Source organism: Ovis canadensis, chromosome 2 (assembly GCF_042477335.2).
Source record: "Ovis canadensis isolate MfBH-ARS-UI-01 breed Bighorn chromosome 2, ARS-UI_OviCan_v2, whole genome shotgun sequence".
NCBI classification, from domain to species: Eukaryota; Metazoa; Chordata; class Mammalia; order Artiodactyla; family Bovidae; genus Ovis; species Ovis canadensis.
The window spans coordinates 82,132,765-82,149,938 of record NC_091246.1 but is presented as its reverse complement, the minus strand read 5'-3'; the positions used below and the strand labels follow the sequence as shown (position 1 = coordinate 82,149,938).

General features: G+C 38.9%; 1 protein-coding gene across 10 annotated transcripts in view; it reads left to right on the top strand.

Moving 5' to 3' along the window:
• Positions 1-17,174, top strand: part of MPDZ (multiple PDZ domain crumbs cell polarity complex component) — a 175,573-nt gene that overhangs the window by 130,330 nt on the left and 28,069 nt on the right. For 7 of the 10 annotated variants that reach the window (XM_069576572.1, XM_069576571.1, XM_069576568.1 and 4 more), the window contains 7 exons: positions 7,294-7,456; positions 9,172-9,368; positions 10,702-10,793; positions 11,006-11,096; positions 13,681-13,761; positions 16,785-16,877; positions 16,968-17,042. In XM_069576572.1, coding sequence (XP_069432673.1) covers positions 7,294-7,456; positions 9,172-9,368; positions 10,702-10,793; positions 11,006-11,096; positions 13,681-13,761; positions 16,785-16,877; positions 16,968-17,042 — 792 coding nt within the window. Of the gene's footprint in view, positions 1-4,122; positions 4,222-4,951; positions 5,024-7,293; positions 7,457-9,171; positions 9,369-10,701; positions 10,794-11,005; positions 11,097-13,680; positions 13,762-16,784; positions 16,878-16,967; positions 17,043-17,174 lie in introns of all 10 variants that reach the window. The other 3 variants (XM_069576563.1, XM_069576565.1, XM_069576564.1) reach the window with 3 other exon arrangements.

Sequence of the window (17,174 nt, the reverse complement as noted above, 5' to 3'; positions counted from 1 at the left end):
TGTAAGAAAAGTGAAAAAGATCATCTGAAATTTAAAATGTGTAATTTTATTCATACAATATATTTAATTTTAATTTTTAAAATTAAAATTTAGGATAGTAATGGTCAAGTTATGGAGGAAGCAGCGTAGTAAAAGGTTTTTAGAGATCAGTAAAAGGAGCTTTTCAATATTCGGTGCCCTAGGAAACAAAGTGACCAGATTTATCTTGTTGGTTTTTCCTTTTGTCGTCAAGACAGGTGTAGCTCTGGTCTGAGTTCACGCTAAGAAATGAATTAGTAGTTCCTAATGTAAGCAGTTATCTTCACATTTGCAGTTTTTAATCATTCGGTTATTTATTGTTAGGAGATAATTATCCATTTAGATAAGAAAATCTGCCAAGTGATGGGACCAGATCATCCTGCATTCTTTTCAAATGCTGTTCAGTTTGTTTAAATAACTACAGGTCTTTCTACATTTATTTCCATTTGTTGTGTTAAACATAGACACAGCATGATGATGTTGTTAAATGGCTGTTTAAGTTAAGTTGAAGCTGTTTTCTGTGTGTGTGGGTGGGTTTTATTCTTCTTTTATTTTTACTTTCCAACTTTTGTATCATTTAAAACAGTGCTACAAACTGCTGAGTCGGATTCTCAGATTACTTTTAAATACTAAATTGCAAATATTTCTTTCAATGCCAAGTTGCATTTTCTAAGGAAGATATTTTCTCATGCACCTGGAAAATATCCCTATTTTATTATCTGAGGTATAATGATGCCTGATTTATAGTAATATTCCAGAATAACTCTTGCTTAGAATGACACGTGTAGTCAAATGATACGTGACAGGGCTTAGGACCTGATAACCTAAAACAAAACACCTTGGCATACTGAATATTTAAATAGAAGTTATTTGAGAAAAGGCAGGTGCTAGAAGGACTCTGACCTCTCCTTTCTCCCCCAAATTCTCCTCCCTCACATCATAAGACTCTCCTGAGAGATCTTCAGGAGAGGCACATCCTTACCTGCAGATGAGGAGGACCCCTGAGAGGAATCTGAATGAACAGGCCTTGCTAAGTTTTCCCCAGTTAAATATGCTTAGCTCATGCTGTTTTGTCCTGTCATTTTCCCCAACTTTCTACTCTTCATCAGACCTCCTATAAAAGCACTCGGACTTAACCTTTTCTTCTGGTCTTCATTTCCCAGTGGAGGCTCTGTGTCACACAGAGCTTAGGTTACATCAATATGCATGTTTCTTTCTCATTAATTTGTTGTTACAGAGATCCAACCAAGAGTCTTAAGATGGGTACAGGAAAGATATCTTTCCTCCTCTACAGTAATATTTTGCTTTAGGAAATGAGAAAAAAAAATTGTTTTTAAAATGAGATATTGGGCTTCCCAGGTGGTGCTAGTAGTAAAGAACCCGCCTGCAAATGCAGAAGACATGAGAGATGCAGGTGCAATCCCTGGATCCAGAAGATCTCCTGGAGGAGGGCATGGCAACTACTCCAATATTCTTGCCTGGAGAATCCCATGGACAGAGGAGCCTGGCAGGCTTCAGTTCCTAGGGTTGCAAAGAGTTGGATATGACTGTAGTGACTAGGACTTCCCCAATAGCTTAGTGGGTAAAGAATTTGTCTGCAATGCAGGTAGATGCAGGTTTGATCCCTGGGTTGGGAAGATCCTCTGGAGAAGGAAACGGCTACCCCTTCCAGTATTCTTGCCTGAAAAATCCCATGGACAGAGAGCCTAGCAGGTTACAGTTCATGGAGTCACAGGAGTTGGACACAACTTAGTATACACACCTTAGCTCAGTACAACAAAATGAGATATATTTAGTTTTTAGTAATTTACGTATCTATGTAAATAGTCATGTCTCCAGGAATCTATAGAGAAAAGTATCATAAATACCTCAGAGTCTCTTTGGGCTTCCATGGTGGCTCCGTGGTAAAGAATCTGCCTGCCAGTGCAGGAGACATGGGTTTGATCCCTGGGTTGGGAAGATCCCCTGGAGGAGGAGATAGCAACCCACTCCCGTATTCTTGCCTGGAGAGTCCCATGGACAGAAAGGCAGGCTTAGCCTAGGCCTGCCTAAGGCAGCTTAGCAGGCTACAGCCCATTGGGTCGGTCTCAGAGTCGGACACAACTTAGTGACCGAACAAGAGTCTCTCAATGGTAAATGTTTTATTTGTGGATGTAATAAAGCATCAAGAAAATCTTGTACATAGACTAAAAACTAGTCAGTCTTTCTAGCTCTCCAACTGTTCAAGAATTAGAACTTCCCAGAACTAAACTCAATAATTCCACCAGTATGACAGTTCACAATTCAGTCTGACCACATTGTCATATTAAGGGGTGGGCCCCACTAATTTGGGCCAGAGGATGATTTTTCTTTCCTGTTCTTCTTAGTTAATAACATTTCTATTTTTATCAGCCCTTGGAACTATAAACACAAGTTTTGTCATTGATTTTTTAATGAGAAATACACTCGCCCTATAAATCCTTCCCTAATAATAGAATGTTCTGCTATTTCATGTGCTGTGCTCATCCTGTACTCTTATATTCTCCTTTCAGGGCCAAATTCTAATCCTATGTGAGCCGCAAGTTTAAAAAGCAAAAAGCAAAGCCAAACAAAAAAACCAGAGCTTTTTTCAAATATTTCATTTCTTGTCATCATTATTTTGATTCATCTTGTTCTACAGAATTATAAAGGAAATGTAAAACTGTACAATTCCATGTATGAGGATTAGAAATAATCTACCTTCTATTACATTGAGTTATTTTGCCTAGGATGTGTTCTTAATCTCTGCCTGGTCATTTCTTCCACCTTAATAAATGGTCTTTTTTTTTTGCATTTGTGATCTTCCCTTTTGTAAAGCAGGAGTTGACATTTTAAATTGAAAAGCAGAGGGAAAGTTGAGATGAGCAGAAATGTCAGCGTGCCCATTTCTTTTGCCCATCTTCCTTCTGTAGGAAAAAACTTTGTACAAAGAGCAGATTGAAAGGGTGATGTGGCATAAGCTTTAGTATAGCTGTACTGAGTGAGGGTACTCTTTGTGGAGTGCAGGGTGGTGTCACATGACAACCTCTTCCTACTCTCGATGCTTGCCAGTAGGGCTTTTTTATAGAGAGAAGTAACACAAACAGTTAATTAGAGCCAAACTGAATTTTAAGTGTCTGCAATTTCCTCTGAAAGATATAGTCAATAAAAGAAAAAGTAGTGTGAAAAAAAATTTATTGTGCTAAGGAAATTACTTTTTTTTACTATGAAAATGCTACATTCTCTTTGGCAGTCATCCTGCCTGTAATATGTATATTTCAACTCCAGTAGTTCAAGCTCAGGACATATCAGGCAAGCCACAAAACCTATGTGAACACTCTAAGGCAGGACTTCACATATTACCCAAACCTCATAAATTCCCCAATAAAATGGGAACTTTTATAGGAAATTAAAAATAGCCATCTGTCTATATTTTGTGATGTTCCTAGCACCACAAAAAGTGGGCAGATAGAGAATAGCACTGTAGGAAGTGGTTCATTTCTTTAAAAATTATTGATTTCTTTGTTTAAATAATGCTATTGATTGAAGCAACCTTAAAACCTAATCAAGGTATAAAAAGACTCCTAACTGAGAAACAAAATAACACAACACTGAAGATTACCAGTGGACTAGAAGACACATGTTTAATTTGCATTCTGTAACTGATAGACTCTTATTTTTGTTTTTCTTTAACCAAAACAGCATAATTTGCTTCTAAGTATAAATAAAAAGCCATTTATGGTTTTTAATACTGAAGCATGTTTAGTGAAATGCATGGAACATGTGTTAATATAAGTGGGTGAAATATATAGGCTTATTTGTTGGCGATAGTGACAACATTCGGTGAAAATGAAAGAAATTTGGGGCCAGTTTGATAGACTTGCTTCCTTATGTGTTTTGTGGCCAGATTTGGATTTGAGTGTGGATTCAGGTTGCTCTAGGAGACACTTAGTTCTAGACTGTTTTATAAGATGTTGTTATTAATGATGAAATCTGATAGGATCTGATGTCACATAGTTATTTAAATCAGTAATTACTTTGTCCTTATAATGGAGTTGTTTTAAATACATTTTTCTTGCGCTCAGCGCTTCTTATGTTTCCTTTTAGAAATCCCCTTTGCCTTCCTTGCCGCACAACCTTTACCCTAAGTACAAGTACAGCAGCACTAACCCATTTGCTGATTCTCTACAGTTCAACGCTGACAAGGTTGGATAATGACCATTGTCTTGCCATTGCCTTTTTCCAATGTTTTGTTCTTTGTTGCTACTGTGCGTTTGTCCCAGTTCAGTGTTGACTGAATTTGGGCAAGGAAAAAAAACAACTGTGTGTTTGGAGTGGGCATGCAAATCCTTTCTTAAGCACATTTTCTTGCCAGAACCTATTCATTTTTATAGCTGAAATCAGATGGCCCTTTTGAAGAGTAAGGGAAAATCGTGAGTCCACTACCCTTCTTATATTTTGGTGTGAACTGAATTTTCAGATATATAAATTTTTGTTAGTTGCAAAGCATATAAGCTACTTTTATACATAATTTCTCTAGAAACCTTGTATAGATTTAAGTCCTTCTTAGACTTATACAAGGTGGTCCTAAAAGCTCTTCCTTAGTTAATCAGCCCACACATAATTGTGTATGTACAAGAATCTGTTGAATATTCATAAAGGATGTCCATGTAAATGCCTGATCAGGAAGCAGGGAACTGTTTCAACATTTGTAAATCTATACTTGGATTTGTCATATTCTGATGAAATTATAAATCCAAAAATGAAACAAAAACTTACGAGAATTTGTATACTATAATTTGATTGTGAAAGGAGAAAAGCTGTTAACAGTTTTTTTCAGGAAGCATTTTATGAATATTCATTGGATTTTCATGTTATTGTAATACAGATAATCAAAGATGCTGTATCTGAAGGAATATGTTTTCTGTTACTGTAGGCATTACAGAAATCAAGTAGAGTTCTCTTCCGTTGTTCCCCAACTAATCCTTTTGCTCCCACACCATTTAAGGTTTGTCTTAGTGTGAAATTCTCATGAGTCAGTGAGTGTGCTACAGTGTGCTATGCGTGTACATTATACTTGTGTGCATACATGGCATGGAGTGATTTCAAGTACACTGCATTTTTGCCAGCGAGGGCTAAATGGTCTTCGTTAAAGAATTGTGTTTTTGTGGATAAATTTTTAGAAGTGTCAACAGCAAGCTAAATTCCACAGTCTAAGTAAGAATGAGAATATCAGGCATAACAAAACAGAACACTTTTCCTTTTTAGTAAATGCAGGTTTATATTGGCTTTATGATTAACCAGCTATGTTAGGGCAGCATTTGAGTTTATTCACAATATGAAAATATTCTGCCTAAGTAAGATCCTGAATAGTTTTTAGGCAAGGAAGTTTTGTTTGTTCATTTGTATTTAAGGAAAATAACAGCTCAGGAAAGTTATGCAAAGAGTAAGATCTATAAAATTTGCATCTGTAAATTTATTAAAATTATGACAATTTTAAGTTAGACTTGATTCTACTTTTTGAAAATGAAATGGGCTTAATTCATGCTTCTCAAATTTTCCATTGTTAGTAAATTTTTAAAAGAATTTTAATGAGAAAAATTCTAAATTACATGTTTCTCCCTACCTTAGTATCATTAGTGATCCTTCTGGATCAATTGAAGTTTTTTATTTGTTTGTTCTTATGTATTTGTATATTGCTTTTTTGAAAGTTTTATGGCACAACACTTGGGAAGATAACAGGATTCTGTTGGCACTAATAATTTTTGTCTGTTTGACCAATGATATGTAAACCAAGCATTTTAAATACAGCAGATTCTGTGACTTGAAAATCTGTTGCCCATCCATTAGTGGCTGTCAATCAGTTCTCCTGTGCTTTGCCAGAAAAATAGTAATTCATGTTTACCCAGACCATTTTTGGGGCAGCTTAGAGTCCTGAAGTAGTGTCTGCATCATCAAAGAAAGATCATATTCAGCACCCTGTGGTTTTATTTTTAGATGTATTTTGACTCTTAACACCATTGAATAATTTCTAAACATTTGTACATTCCTTTCATTTAGTGTATTCTGTAAGAAGTACTTTTAATCACATTTTTTTCCAGATATACACATGTAGAATAAAATGAGACATCTCAGAGGGACTTTTGTATAGGGAAAAAAAAACAGTAAAATAGACAAAGAAGGATAAATGTAGGCTCAGGGCATTAGGGACAGCCTGACAACGGGTTAGAACTTTAGCTGGGTGTCTGTGACCCTTGATTTAGGCACTCTGTGGCTTACTGTAGAAACTGGAGGAGAAAACATGATACAGTGGAAAGTGCATTGAGTTAGGTTAGAAATTAAGCAAAGAGAAGTCTAGTTTCACTAGGTTATTCTGAACAAAATCTTTTGCTTCTCATGGCCTTGGCCTTTAATCTGTAAATGAATAAAATGGACTCAGTGACATAAAGATGTTTCTAGCCCTAATCTGCTTGAGAATCTATAATATGAAACCTGACCCACTATGTTTCAGTTAAGAAAAGGAAAGAACCCGATGATATCAAATCCCTTTAAAAAAAAAAATTAAGACTCGTAAACTTAAATGACAGCAAACATACCAACCAAGCTTTGGCTTTTTATGAAGTATTCAACCCTGTTTTTCCATTTATGTTTAGGGCTACCTTGGCAAGCGGATGGTGGTTTTGTCCCTTAAAACCAGCCCCTCAGATCTGAATCTGTGTGCTCTTTGCTAACAAGCAGTCACCCTGGTAGAGGATCCTGCATGTGCAGTGCTTATTTCATGAATTTGTTGAGTCATGTGGAGAGAGGATTCAAGTAGCAATAAAAATATTTATATATAATTTCTCTAACAAGCTTTGAACTGCTTTGTTCGATTACATGATTAACATTGTTAGTTTGTTTCCAATTTCTTGGAAGACTTTTTTAGACTTCCACAATCTTGTCTAGATGAATTTTGAATGAGATTTTTTTTCCCTAAAACATGAAATTTGTACAACTTTTCTATCTTCAGTTATTTAAGCCTGCAAATTGAGTAATTCTTCACCTTAAAATAGCATGTAATCGTTTAATGGATCGTGCTCTGAACATACTGATTTGTTTAGTGTATTTAAGCTTTACCTGAATCCTGTCTGCCATTTTTATATATGTGTATTTTCCCATTATTTAATATGTTAGATATTTTAAAGCTGGTAGTTTGGTTTTTGATGTTGCAATCTTCTTTCCCTTGAGTTTTCCTTCCTTAGACTGCACATACCCACTGCATTCTTCTTGTCCCCACAGGTGCCCAGTCAGTCAGAATCGGAGCCAGAAAAGCCTCCTCTGGGCCACTCGCCTCTACCCCTGCCTCCAGTGTTGGCAGAAATGAGTGGGGATCACGCTCTGTCATCTGCAAATGAAACCTCAGAAGATGTGGATGAAGAGGATGAGTTTGGTTACAGCTGGAGTAAGTTGTCTGTTTCAAATGCATTGACTTGTAAGAGGTATCAAATTGTTCATAGCTCTGGTTCTCTCAAGGCTTATGCCCCAGATGGGTAAATACATTTCATCTTCAGTTACACATAATGCAGTTTTGTGTAGGAAAAAAACTAATGTTTGTTGTACTTGAGTATAACACACATTCCTGAGGCATGAAATCACATTCTTCTGTTTTGTAAATCTGCAACCCCGTTCAAGCCCGCTTTGCATTTTTCTGCAAGTTGAGGTGGTCAAGGCACTCTCAGCAGATGTCCTGGACCGCCCTCTCATGGTCTCCAACAGAGCATCACCCCTTTTAGGCCTCAGATTTCTCATTATAAAATGTATTTGTTGTTGCTATTTAAACAACCTGGAATTTAAGTATTTCTGTACTAACACGGTAACATAGTGTAAGTGTTGAGATGAAAAACTTGGGGCATTTGGCAAGTTGTTTAATGACCTCTAAGTTGCAGCATGGTGGTTATTCCTCTTTTAAAATGCACTTTCTGCCTCAGGTTGCTAAGGGTTAATTAGATAATGTCTGAGCACAATGCCTGACACACAGGAATCATTTGAAGGCAATTATTGATAGAATCATGGGAGTGTCTCTGTTTCCTAACGAAATAAGCCATTTTACAGAGATTAGACCAAAGTTCTGTGTCAGTGCTTTAAAAAGTTTCATTTAAAAAAGTGTAATTGTTTTCCTTAAGAATACTGTGGTATGTGCTTTGGGGAAGTACAAAGTATAAAATTTGTACTGCTAGATTCTGGAAGGAATCAGGAAATGGCAGTTTATGAAATTGATGCAATTAAGAATTAATACAGAATGCATGACATTAACCCTTTAGTAAGATTTTCTAAGGGATGATTTGTAAAGTTTGCAGTTTTCTTAGTCTTATATCTAATGAAATTAGAATATTTTGCTAATCCATCAAACTGGCCAGAATGTACTCTGAGGAAAACATGAAATGGAATGTTTCAGTTACCTATTATCATATTCCCAAACACTCCAAAACTTAATGGCTCAAGAAAGCAGGTTATTAGCTCCCTCACATGCCTGGTGGTGTTAGCCACTGGCTGGTTGTTCATCTGGGCCTGGGACACCTACCAGATTACAGAATAAACTCTACCTTTTGAACATGGGACATGGGAAATATGAAAGGTCTCATTTAATGAGAACAGGTATGTCCATGTATCTTGGTTGGATGGCTCTGTGCAATAGGAAAACCCATTCCATCTAATCTGGATCTGTGTACCAAGCACCACCCAGCATGATGCAATGTGCAGTGTCTGTGTTGCTGTGGGAGAAAAGTTTCCCCTGACCAGGGAAGAAAAATCCTCTGGATGTTCTGTTCTCTGCAAATGATAAAGTAACTTTCTGTTTTAATCACAGTCTTTGGAGAGCTTATTCACATGATCACATGGATTACTTCTTTGGATCTGCTCACCTCAGGTGAACTGATTAGTCAGACACCGTATTCTCTGCATCGTAGGGGGAGAAAAGCTACTCAAAATTTGGGTGCTCTAGGAAACCAGTCTTGACACCCAGGAGGCCAGTGTGTTTAGCTTTCCTTAACCGCTAAGAATTATATTTTGGTACAGTCATGGCCTTATAATGCCAATCTCAATAACCGTCCAGAGTAAAGCATTTGGCTGTGAATTATCTCTTACTCCCTGTGGATTTTTTGTTCTTGTTGTATGCAGAAAATATCAGAGAACGTTACGGAACCCTCACAGGCGAGCTCCACATGATCGAACTAGAGAAAGGTCGTAGTGGTTTGGGTCTGAGTCTTGCTGGGAACAAAGACCGATCAAGGATGAGTGTTTTTATAGTGGGGATTGATCCAAACGGAGCAGCTGGGAAAGATGGTCAACTGCAGATTGCAGATGAGCTTCTAGAGGTAAGTTCTTATGGCAAACGCTGCATTTACTCCCGCTGAATTGGTGTGACGGAGCCATCAGTTTCCAGAAAACCCACCTGGGTCTCATATGGCGACTGAGAAAACTATCACTCACCTAATAACAAAGATGCTTTGCAGCAAATTTGGCTTGAGACCAAATCTCTACTAAGTACCACCCATGCTCCCATTAACTTCCATTAAAGGTTGTGACTGTGTAGCACCAGAAAAAATTTTTGCCCCAAGACAGTAGTAAAGATCACACTTCAAAAACAGTGTTTTGTGTGTGCTGCATTTTTATTAGGAGCTTTTGAAAAACCAAATGACCAGTCATGCCCCTGTAATGAGACTGATCCCTGGACCTTCTAGAAGTTGAATCCCTCATGGTAGACTTGATGGGGGTGGATTGTTGTGGGGTTGAATTTAAGGCTAAAAAACATTAACAGTAATTCAGCCCACCAAGCAAAATAAACTTGCGGACTCTACTTTTATAGTGTTTAGAATTGTGTTTGCTTCATTTTTCGTCCTTGCCTCCTATAGGCTGGGATCCACGTGTCTTTACACTGCTTTAGCGCACTTTCCCATTCCTCCTGTGTTTCCCTCTTCGCTGGGAAGGCTCAGTCAGCAGGGGCTAACTGACAGGATGACTGGAAGTTTCCACTAGGCAGTGTGCTGCCTAAGCACCTTCCACTGCCTGAAGCCTGAATATACCAGCACTGCTTCTCCCAGTGGCCTACCCCCAGGCCTTGAGTTCTGATATTAACTGTGAACTGTGATAGTCAGGCCTTCCCAGGATGATCTGTGCTGATCACAGATGCCTCTGCAGAGCCCTTGCTTGTACAGAGTACTCTAGAAGCTTGTTGCCTGCCTGGATACTCTCCTGTAGTCAGTCCAAGTGATGCCTCGTTAGTCCATGGAGATCAGACTACGTGCATGGAATTTTAATGTTAGTTTTCAACATGAGCTTTTTCTTAACTCAGCATCAAAGTCAGGTTCATGTTCTGGGAAAGAAAATGTATGTACTATTTTAAAGGAAGAAAAAAAAAATATGCTTTTCATTAGATTGTTGTTGTTTAGTTGCCAAGTCCTATCTCACTCTTGTGAGCCCTTGGACTGTAGCCTACCGGGCTCCTCTGTCCATGAGATTGTTCAGGCAAGAATACTGGAATGGGTTGCCATTTCCTTCTCGGGGGAATCTTCCCAATCCAGAAGATCAAACATTGGCAGGCATATTCTTTACTACTGCACCACCAGCGAAGTCATTTTCATTAGAAAGAAGATAAAATTTTGTGAAATTGAAATTCTGGGCTCAATTAGTGATATTTATTTCTCATAGATCAATGGTCAAATTTTATATGGAAGAAGTCATCAGAATGCTTCATCAATCATCAAATGTGCCCCTTCTAAAGTAAAAATAATTTTTATCAGGTGAGCATTTTCTTTTCCTTGTTTATAAATATTTTTCCTTAGCTGTTCAATTCTGATTCTTTTGAATAAAAATGAAACATATATGATAGTGTAAGTGTTATAGTTCCAAGTCTTTGTGGCTATAGAATTTTGTCTAATAATCTGAGTCTTCAAGCTAAAGAATGAAAATAGTATGAATGGTCAAATTACAGGTTAGTGCTTTTTTCCTTTAGAAATAAAGATGCAGTGAGTCAGATGGCTGTATGTCCTGGGCATACAGTGGAACCCTCGCCTGCTACCTCGGAGAATCTTCAAAATAAGGAGGTTTGTAGCTTATATTTGTTTCTCTAGGAAGCTTTAGTTTATGCCTCACTTATTAATTTAGCTGACAGTTATAGAGCCCTTTCAGGGATATATGAGAGAAGTAAATTTCTTGATCCTCTTGATCCCCAATATGTTTATAGCTTAGTTTATGGAACACTCATGTAAATAAGCACTGCCTGCATGAAGCCTAGTAGTAGAGCCTGTCAAGGGAATAATGAAGGTAGAACAGCACTTGACAGTGTTACCTCTGGGGAGAGAATGCGAACATAGGGGAGGTCGCATATGAGGTGTACATTGAAAGTAGATGTCTTGGGGGCCATAAACATTGCTAGCAGAGGACATGGATTGAGGGATGGGCTGGAGGCTCTGGAAAATGCAGAGAATTGATAACTGCAGAGCCCTGCTGAACAGTGGGAGGCAGGGAACAGGTAGGGTTGGATCATGAAGATCACCATGCAGACCTTGTCTTTTAGGCTATATCTTTGCAGACTCAGAGAATGAAGATTATTTTTAAGAACTCTGGAAATGGTACAGAGAAAAATCGCAGGTTTCAGGACAGAGAAGTTAAGTTGAAGAGAGTAAGAGAATTAAAATAATTCATGGGATAGATATGGAGGACCTGAACTGATCTCCAAAAATAAAAGAGAGAGAGAGAAGAAATGGTTGTGTCAGGTCTTTAGAACCCAAATAGATATCACTTCATCCCTAACTAAATATATTCAGTGAGGAAAAATGACTGATTGAGAGTGTATTCATCCAACAGATAGATTCACTTACACCAGGTACCATTGAGGGCTGAGGATGCATAGGAAACAGAATGAAACAGACGAGATGTACCAGGCTTCCAGATGTCTGATTTAGTGATTTAATAGATGGTTAACTTTTATCAGAATAGAAAAAGTAAAAAAAGAGAAGCAGGTATTTATTTAAAAATAGAGAACTTTCTCTCCGAGGCAGCTTAAGAATGAGGTGTCTGTGGGAAAGCCTGGTAGAAGTGTTCACGGGAACATCTGGTCTGAAGTTTAGAGATGAGTCCCCATAGATGCCAGCTTGGGAGCCAGGGGGGCCCAGGCTCTGTCTGTGGAGGACGTTTAGAAAAGATGAGAGCCGAGGTCAGAATTGTGTGATGTCAGTTGTAAGGAGAATTGACAGGTCCAAAAAAAAGAACCAGGTGGGTGGGTCGCACAGCAGCTGAGGAGGGCCCCATTGAGAAAGGGTGTATATGTAGCACAGCCTTGAATACTGCGGGGAACTCAAGTGAGAAGGTGAATAAAGAGGGTTCATTGTATTTGCCAACTAGAAGATTATTGGTGATTTTGATAAAGCAAATGGTGGATAAGAAATTTAGGAAAGAAAAGGCAATGGCCAGAGGATGACACAAATTTAAGAGAGTTTTGGTGAAAGTTTTGTGTTTACTTTGTTTAGAGTGAGTAAAAGGAGATAGAGAATGAAAACTTAAAATTAGAGGAAGTATGATACTATCAGTGGAAAAGGTGTAGAATTGGAAACACTCTTCCCTGCTGCTGCTGCTGCTGCTAAGTCACTTCAGTCGTGTCTGACTCTGTGTGACCCCATAGAAGGCAGCCCACCAGGCTCCCCCGTCCCTGGGATTCTCCAGGCAAGAACACTGGAGTGGGTTGCCATTTTCCTCTCCAATGCATGAAAGTGAAAAACGAAAGTGAAGTTGCTCAGTTGTGTCGACTCCTAGCGACCCCATGGACTACAGCCCACCAGGCTCCTCCGTCCGTGGGATTTCCCAGGCAAGAGCACTGCTGTGGGGTGCAAACTCTTCCCTGAATTAATATATAAACGTTAGGCTTTTCTGTACGCAAGATGCACAAATCATTGTCTCATGCTGGTGAACTGACTCACTGATCATAATGGGGAACTGAGTGAATCAAGTGCTTTTTCAAGATTGTAAAGGAGAAAATTTTATTTTCATATGAGTTGTACCAAAAATGTCCATCAAGAAAATGGATTTTAATAACTTTCAGGTAAAACATTTAATAGCTCCTACATCCACTTGATGTCCAGCACAGCAAAACATAGTGAGTGGTGCCTCTGCTGGCATTCTGTATGTCAGTGCTTGCGCTGTTCGGAGCTGGGTTACTATTAGGCATCATTATAGAGTAAATCCATTCAGTCTTGTGAAGCATGTTATGTTTCTGTGCTCCAAAATAATTGCTGGCTAATCACACCTCATTCATATCTTTAAGATATAATGTTCATAAATGTCATTAAGTATTAAAATTGTAATGATGGAATATAGCATATGAAATAATGTTAATTAAGTGTACCCTTTGAGGCTTCCCTGGTGGTTCAGCAGTAAATAATCTACCTGCCAATGCAGGGGACATGGGTTCAGTCCCTGGATCAAGAAGATCCCCCAGGTTAGGAAATGGCAGCCCACTCCAGTATCCTTACCTACAAAATCCCATGGACATAGGAGCCTAGTGGGCTGCAGTCCATGGGGTCGCAAAAAATCGGACACAACTTAGTGACTAGACAACAACAATAAACAACTATTTAGTCAAGCAAAACTACATAACATTTGCCTCTTTTGTCGCTTTTTTCCCTCTGCCAGGCTGAACCGAGTGTTATTACTTCTGATGCAGTTGTTGACCTCAGTTCATTGACAAACGTGCAACATCTAGAACTTCCTAAGGTAAATCTGCTTAGAATTGGACTGAAATGATGTGAGGACCTTGACACTGGGGTCCTGATTCACTGGTTCCCAAAACTAGTCTCCACAGACAGGCAGCATCAGCATCACCTGAGAGCTTGTTAGAACTGCAGGTGCTTGGCCCACCCTGATCTCCCGAAGGAGCAGCTCTGGGGTGTGCCCTCAGCTGATGTTTTAATAAGCCTTCTCCATGATGCCAGTGTGCACTAACGTTTGATAACCATTGTGCTAATTGATACTTGAGCAGGGGCCCAGCTTCTCCTGCCTTTATTATTATCCCAAGGTATGACATTTAGTGATCTCATGTTTGGTTTATTTACAAGGACTTGCTATGGACGAAATAAAAAATTAAACAAGTTATAGGCTTTGTCCTTTGTCAGACCGAAAGCCCAAATGCCTAGAAGTCTCACTGATAGGCATCGTTGAGGTATTTGCTTTCGCAAAGATCTGAACCTTGGATTCAAGTGACCACTTTAAAGAGGTGGTTTGTTGAACAGAATCCTGTAATGCTTTAGGTACTGAAGGTTCATGCTGGGATGCAGGTGGACAGTGGATGAACAGACTAAACAGAGCAGTGACATGCTCAGGGAAGAGGAGAGGAAGGGAGGAGGTGGAATGGGGGGACAGAGGAATTTTATGTGTAATCCTACAGCAGAAAGGAGTGCTTTCCTCCAAGATTCCCCACCTCCAAGGCAGGGCACCAAAGGCCGTCTGACTGGGTTGAATCCTATTTCATCAGTTACAGACTTAACACATTCTGTGAACCTGCTTTGCCTCCATTTTTCTTACCTGTAAATTGGAGATGATAGCCTTACTTTTGATATTGTAATTATAAAGGTTAAATGAGTTGTTTATAAACTGGTAGGCATAATGCCTGATATGTGGTCAGAGTTTGTTAAGCACTTAGTGGAAAAAAATACTGATTCTTCTTGGTTTATTTTTTTAAAATAAATAACCCTGTACAAAAATGGATTGCTCTGATCTTATATACATTTAAGAAAAGTTGTCATGGCAGTTTGTGTTGTGGTTAAAGGGAAAAGAACAGAAGTCATTAAAGCTTTTTTCTGTCAAAAAGTCCATACATGTCCATTCCAGCATCCCTCATTCTGTTGCCATGTCACAGAGAGTCCTTTGAGACAGCAGGGGAGAGGGGACAGGATATTTTAATGCAAATCTTTGAATGTCTATAGGTAAACAGCCAGCAAATGCCCTCTGTACTTAGTAAAATACTTTTCTGTCCTCAGTTAAGTAAATACACTATAATAGAATGAAACATCAGAATTGAGTACCTATAGTCATGGTAGATTACAGAGTATTACTTATATTAATACAAGTGAAATATTTCTTTATGGTACTAGGAAAGAATATTGTGTGCAATATCCGAAATAGAGGGTAGCTCAGTTATTTACTTGGCTTTGAGCTTGGAATTTTTTCAGTGTGATAACACGTTCAACTTCCTGTTCATCATGCTTGATTCTTTGACCACTAAATCAAGGTTTGGGGTTTCAAAATTCTGGCAATTTTTGACACTTTATGTGAAGTCAATTTGATTATATTCTATAGAATTACAGGTAGAAGAAACTTAGTATGATAACAACACTTTTGTATAGAGTATCAGGCTTTGAAGCCTTTTCTTTACTACACTTGATCCTCACAGCAAGCTTTTAGTTGGCAACTATTATTATTCAGGCTTTTTGGAGATAAGAAAATAGAGATTTAGAGATGTTAAGTAACATATCCAGATTTCCAAATCTAGCCGGCAAGTATATGATAGCTGAGTTCTGCTTACTGTAAACCTGTGTAATTGTCTCTGTGTTATGCACACGAAAAGAGTGGTGGGGGGGAGGATGAGCAGTGACAGTCTGGAGTGTCATCAGGCATTAGTCGTCTCTGTCAGCAAAGCAGCAGTGTTCGTGATCTTTAAAGTGATGATGAAGCTTTACCTCGATGCCAGGATCCTGAAAGTCCAGGGGCAAGGGAGGCTCTCATGTAAGCTCCTTTGTCTCTTGCTTTCTGTCTCCCTGGATGGAAACTCTAATGAGGGAAGTTGCTCTAACCAGAATGAAAATATTCACTACCCTATGGTAAATTTTATTCATATAAATGTTAAGAGGTAAAAGCCAGCATTATGGAACACCTGGTTTTGATAAAAGAAAGTATGGAAAATATAGCCAAAGTAGGTGTAGCTCTTCTAGCCTTGGCAGGTTTTCAGGGTAAGTCTTTGGACTCATGAGTTGAGAGCATTTTCGTTCTGTATCAAATCAAAACCCGAGTCTTTGAAGTAACCAGTCTGGCTTTTCAGCCCCAGAAAGCACAGAGTGTGTGTCAGGGCAGCCTGTCTGCTGAAGGATAAGGGGTAGGAACAGGCGTGCAAGGACCGGTATTAGTGGTTACGTCTAAGCCAGAAAAAGGAGGCAGGAGTGTGCTTTGGTTTTGAGTCACTTAATCAGTTACACAGAACTGAATTCTCAAACGTACATTCATTAAGTTGTTGAATACGTTTTTATTTTCTGAATCTGTTGATAAAGTGACTAGAGATATGTTACTTGGTATACGTGCTGAAAAGAAAAGACCCTGACTTTGGGAAAGATTGAAGGCAGGAGGAGAAAGGGATGACAGAGGATAAGATGGTTGGATGGCATCACCAAGCTGATGGACCTGAGTTTGACCAAGGTCCGGGAGTTGGTGATGGACAAGGAAGGCTGGTGTGCTGCAGTCCATGGGTTCACAAAGAGTTGGACACAGCTGAGTACTAGAGATACTAGACCTAGGGAAGGAATGAGAACATTTGAATATTTGATGGAGGAGAAATTTAATCCCACTAAAGTAATTCAAAGTTTGCTTAAGAAAAGGGGATTTCAAAGAGTGGATTTTAGAATACCTTTAATTGCTTTTCTAGCCTTTGAGTAAGAAGATGATGTTCAGAAGTTTCAGTCACATACCTCTCTGTTTGGATAAATTTCATGTTTCACATTTCCTAAGTGTTTCTGTTTTTGCTTCTGTAGGATCAGGGGGGTTTGGGCATTGCCATAAGTGAAGAAGATACACTCAGTGGGGTCATCATAAAGAGTCTAACAGAGCATGGGGCAGCAGCCAAGGTGAGGCCTCCCCCTTCTTACAGTCAGAAACTGGTGAGGAAGGGAATTCTGTCTGTAAAATCACTCAAAAGTTTCCATGTTTCCATCTAGGATGGACGGCTGAAAGTTGGAGATCAGATCTTGGCTGTCGATGATGAAGTTGTTGTTGGCTATCCTGTTGAAAAGGTACTTATCCAAAAGAAAGCAAATGGTACTGTGAACTCATCCTTGTAAATGGCTAAGTATGTGGGGGTGGGGGTCAGTCATGGGAATCAAAACTGTGTAGCTGTATTAGATATCTGCAAGGAAGAGAGGAGA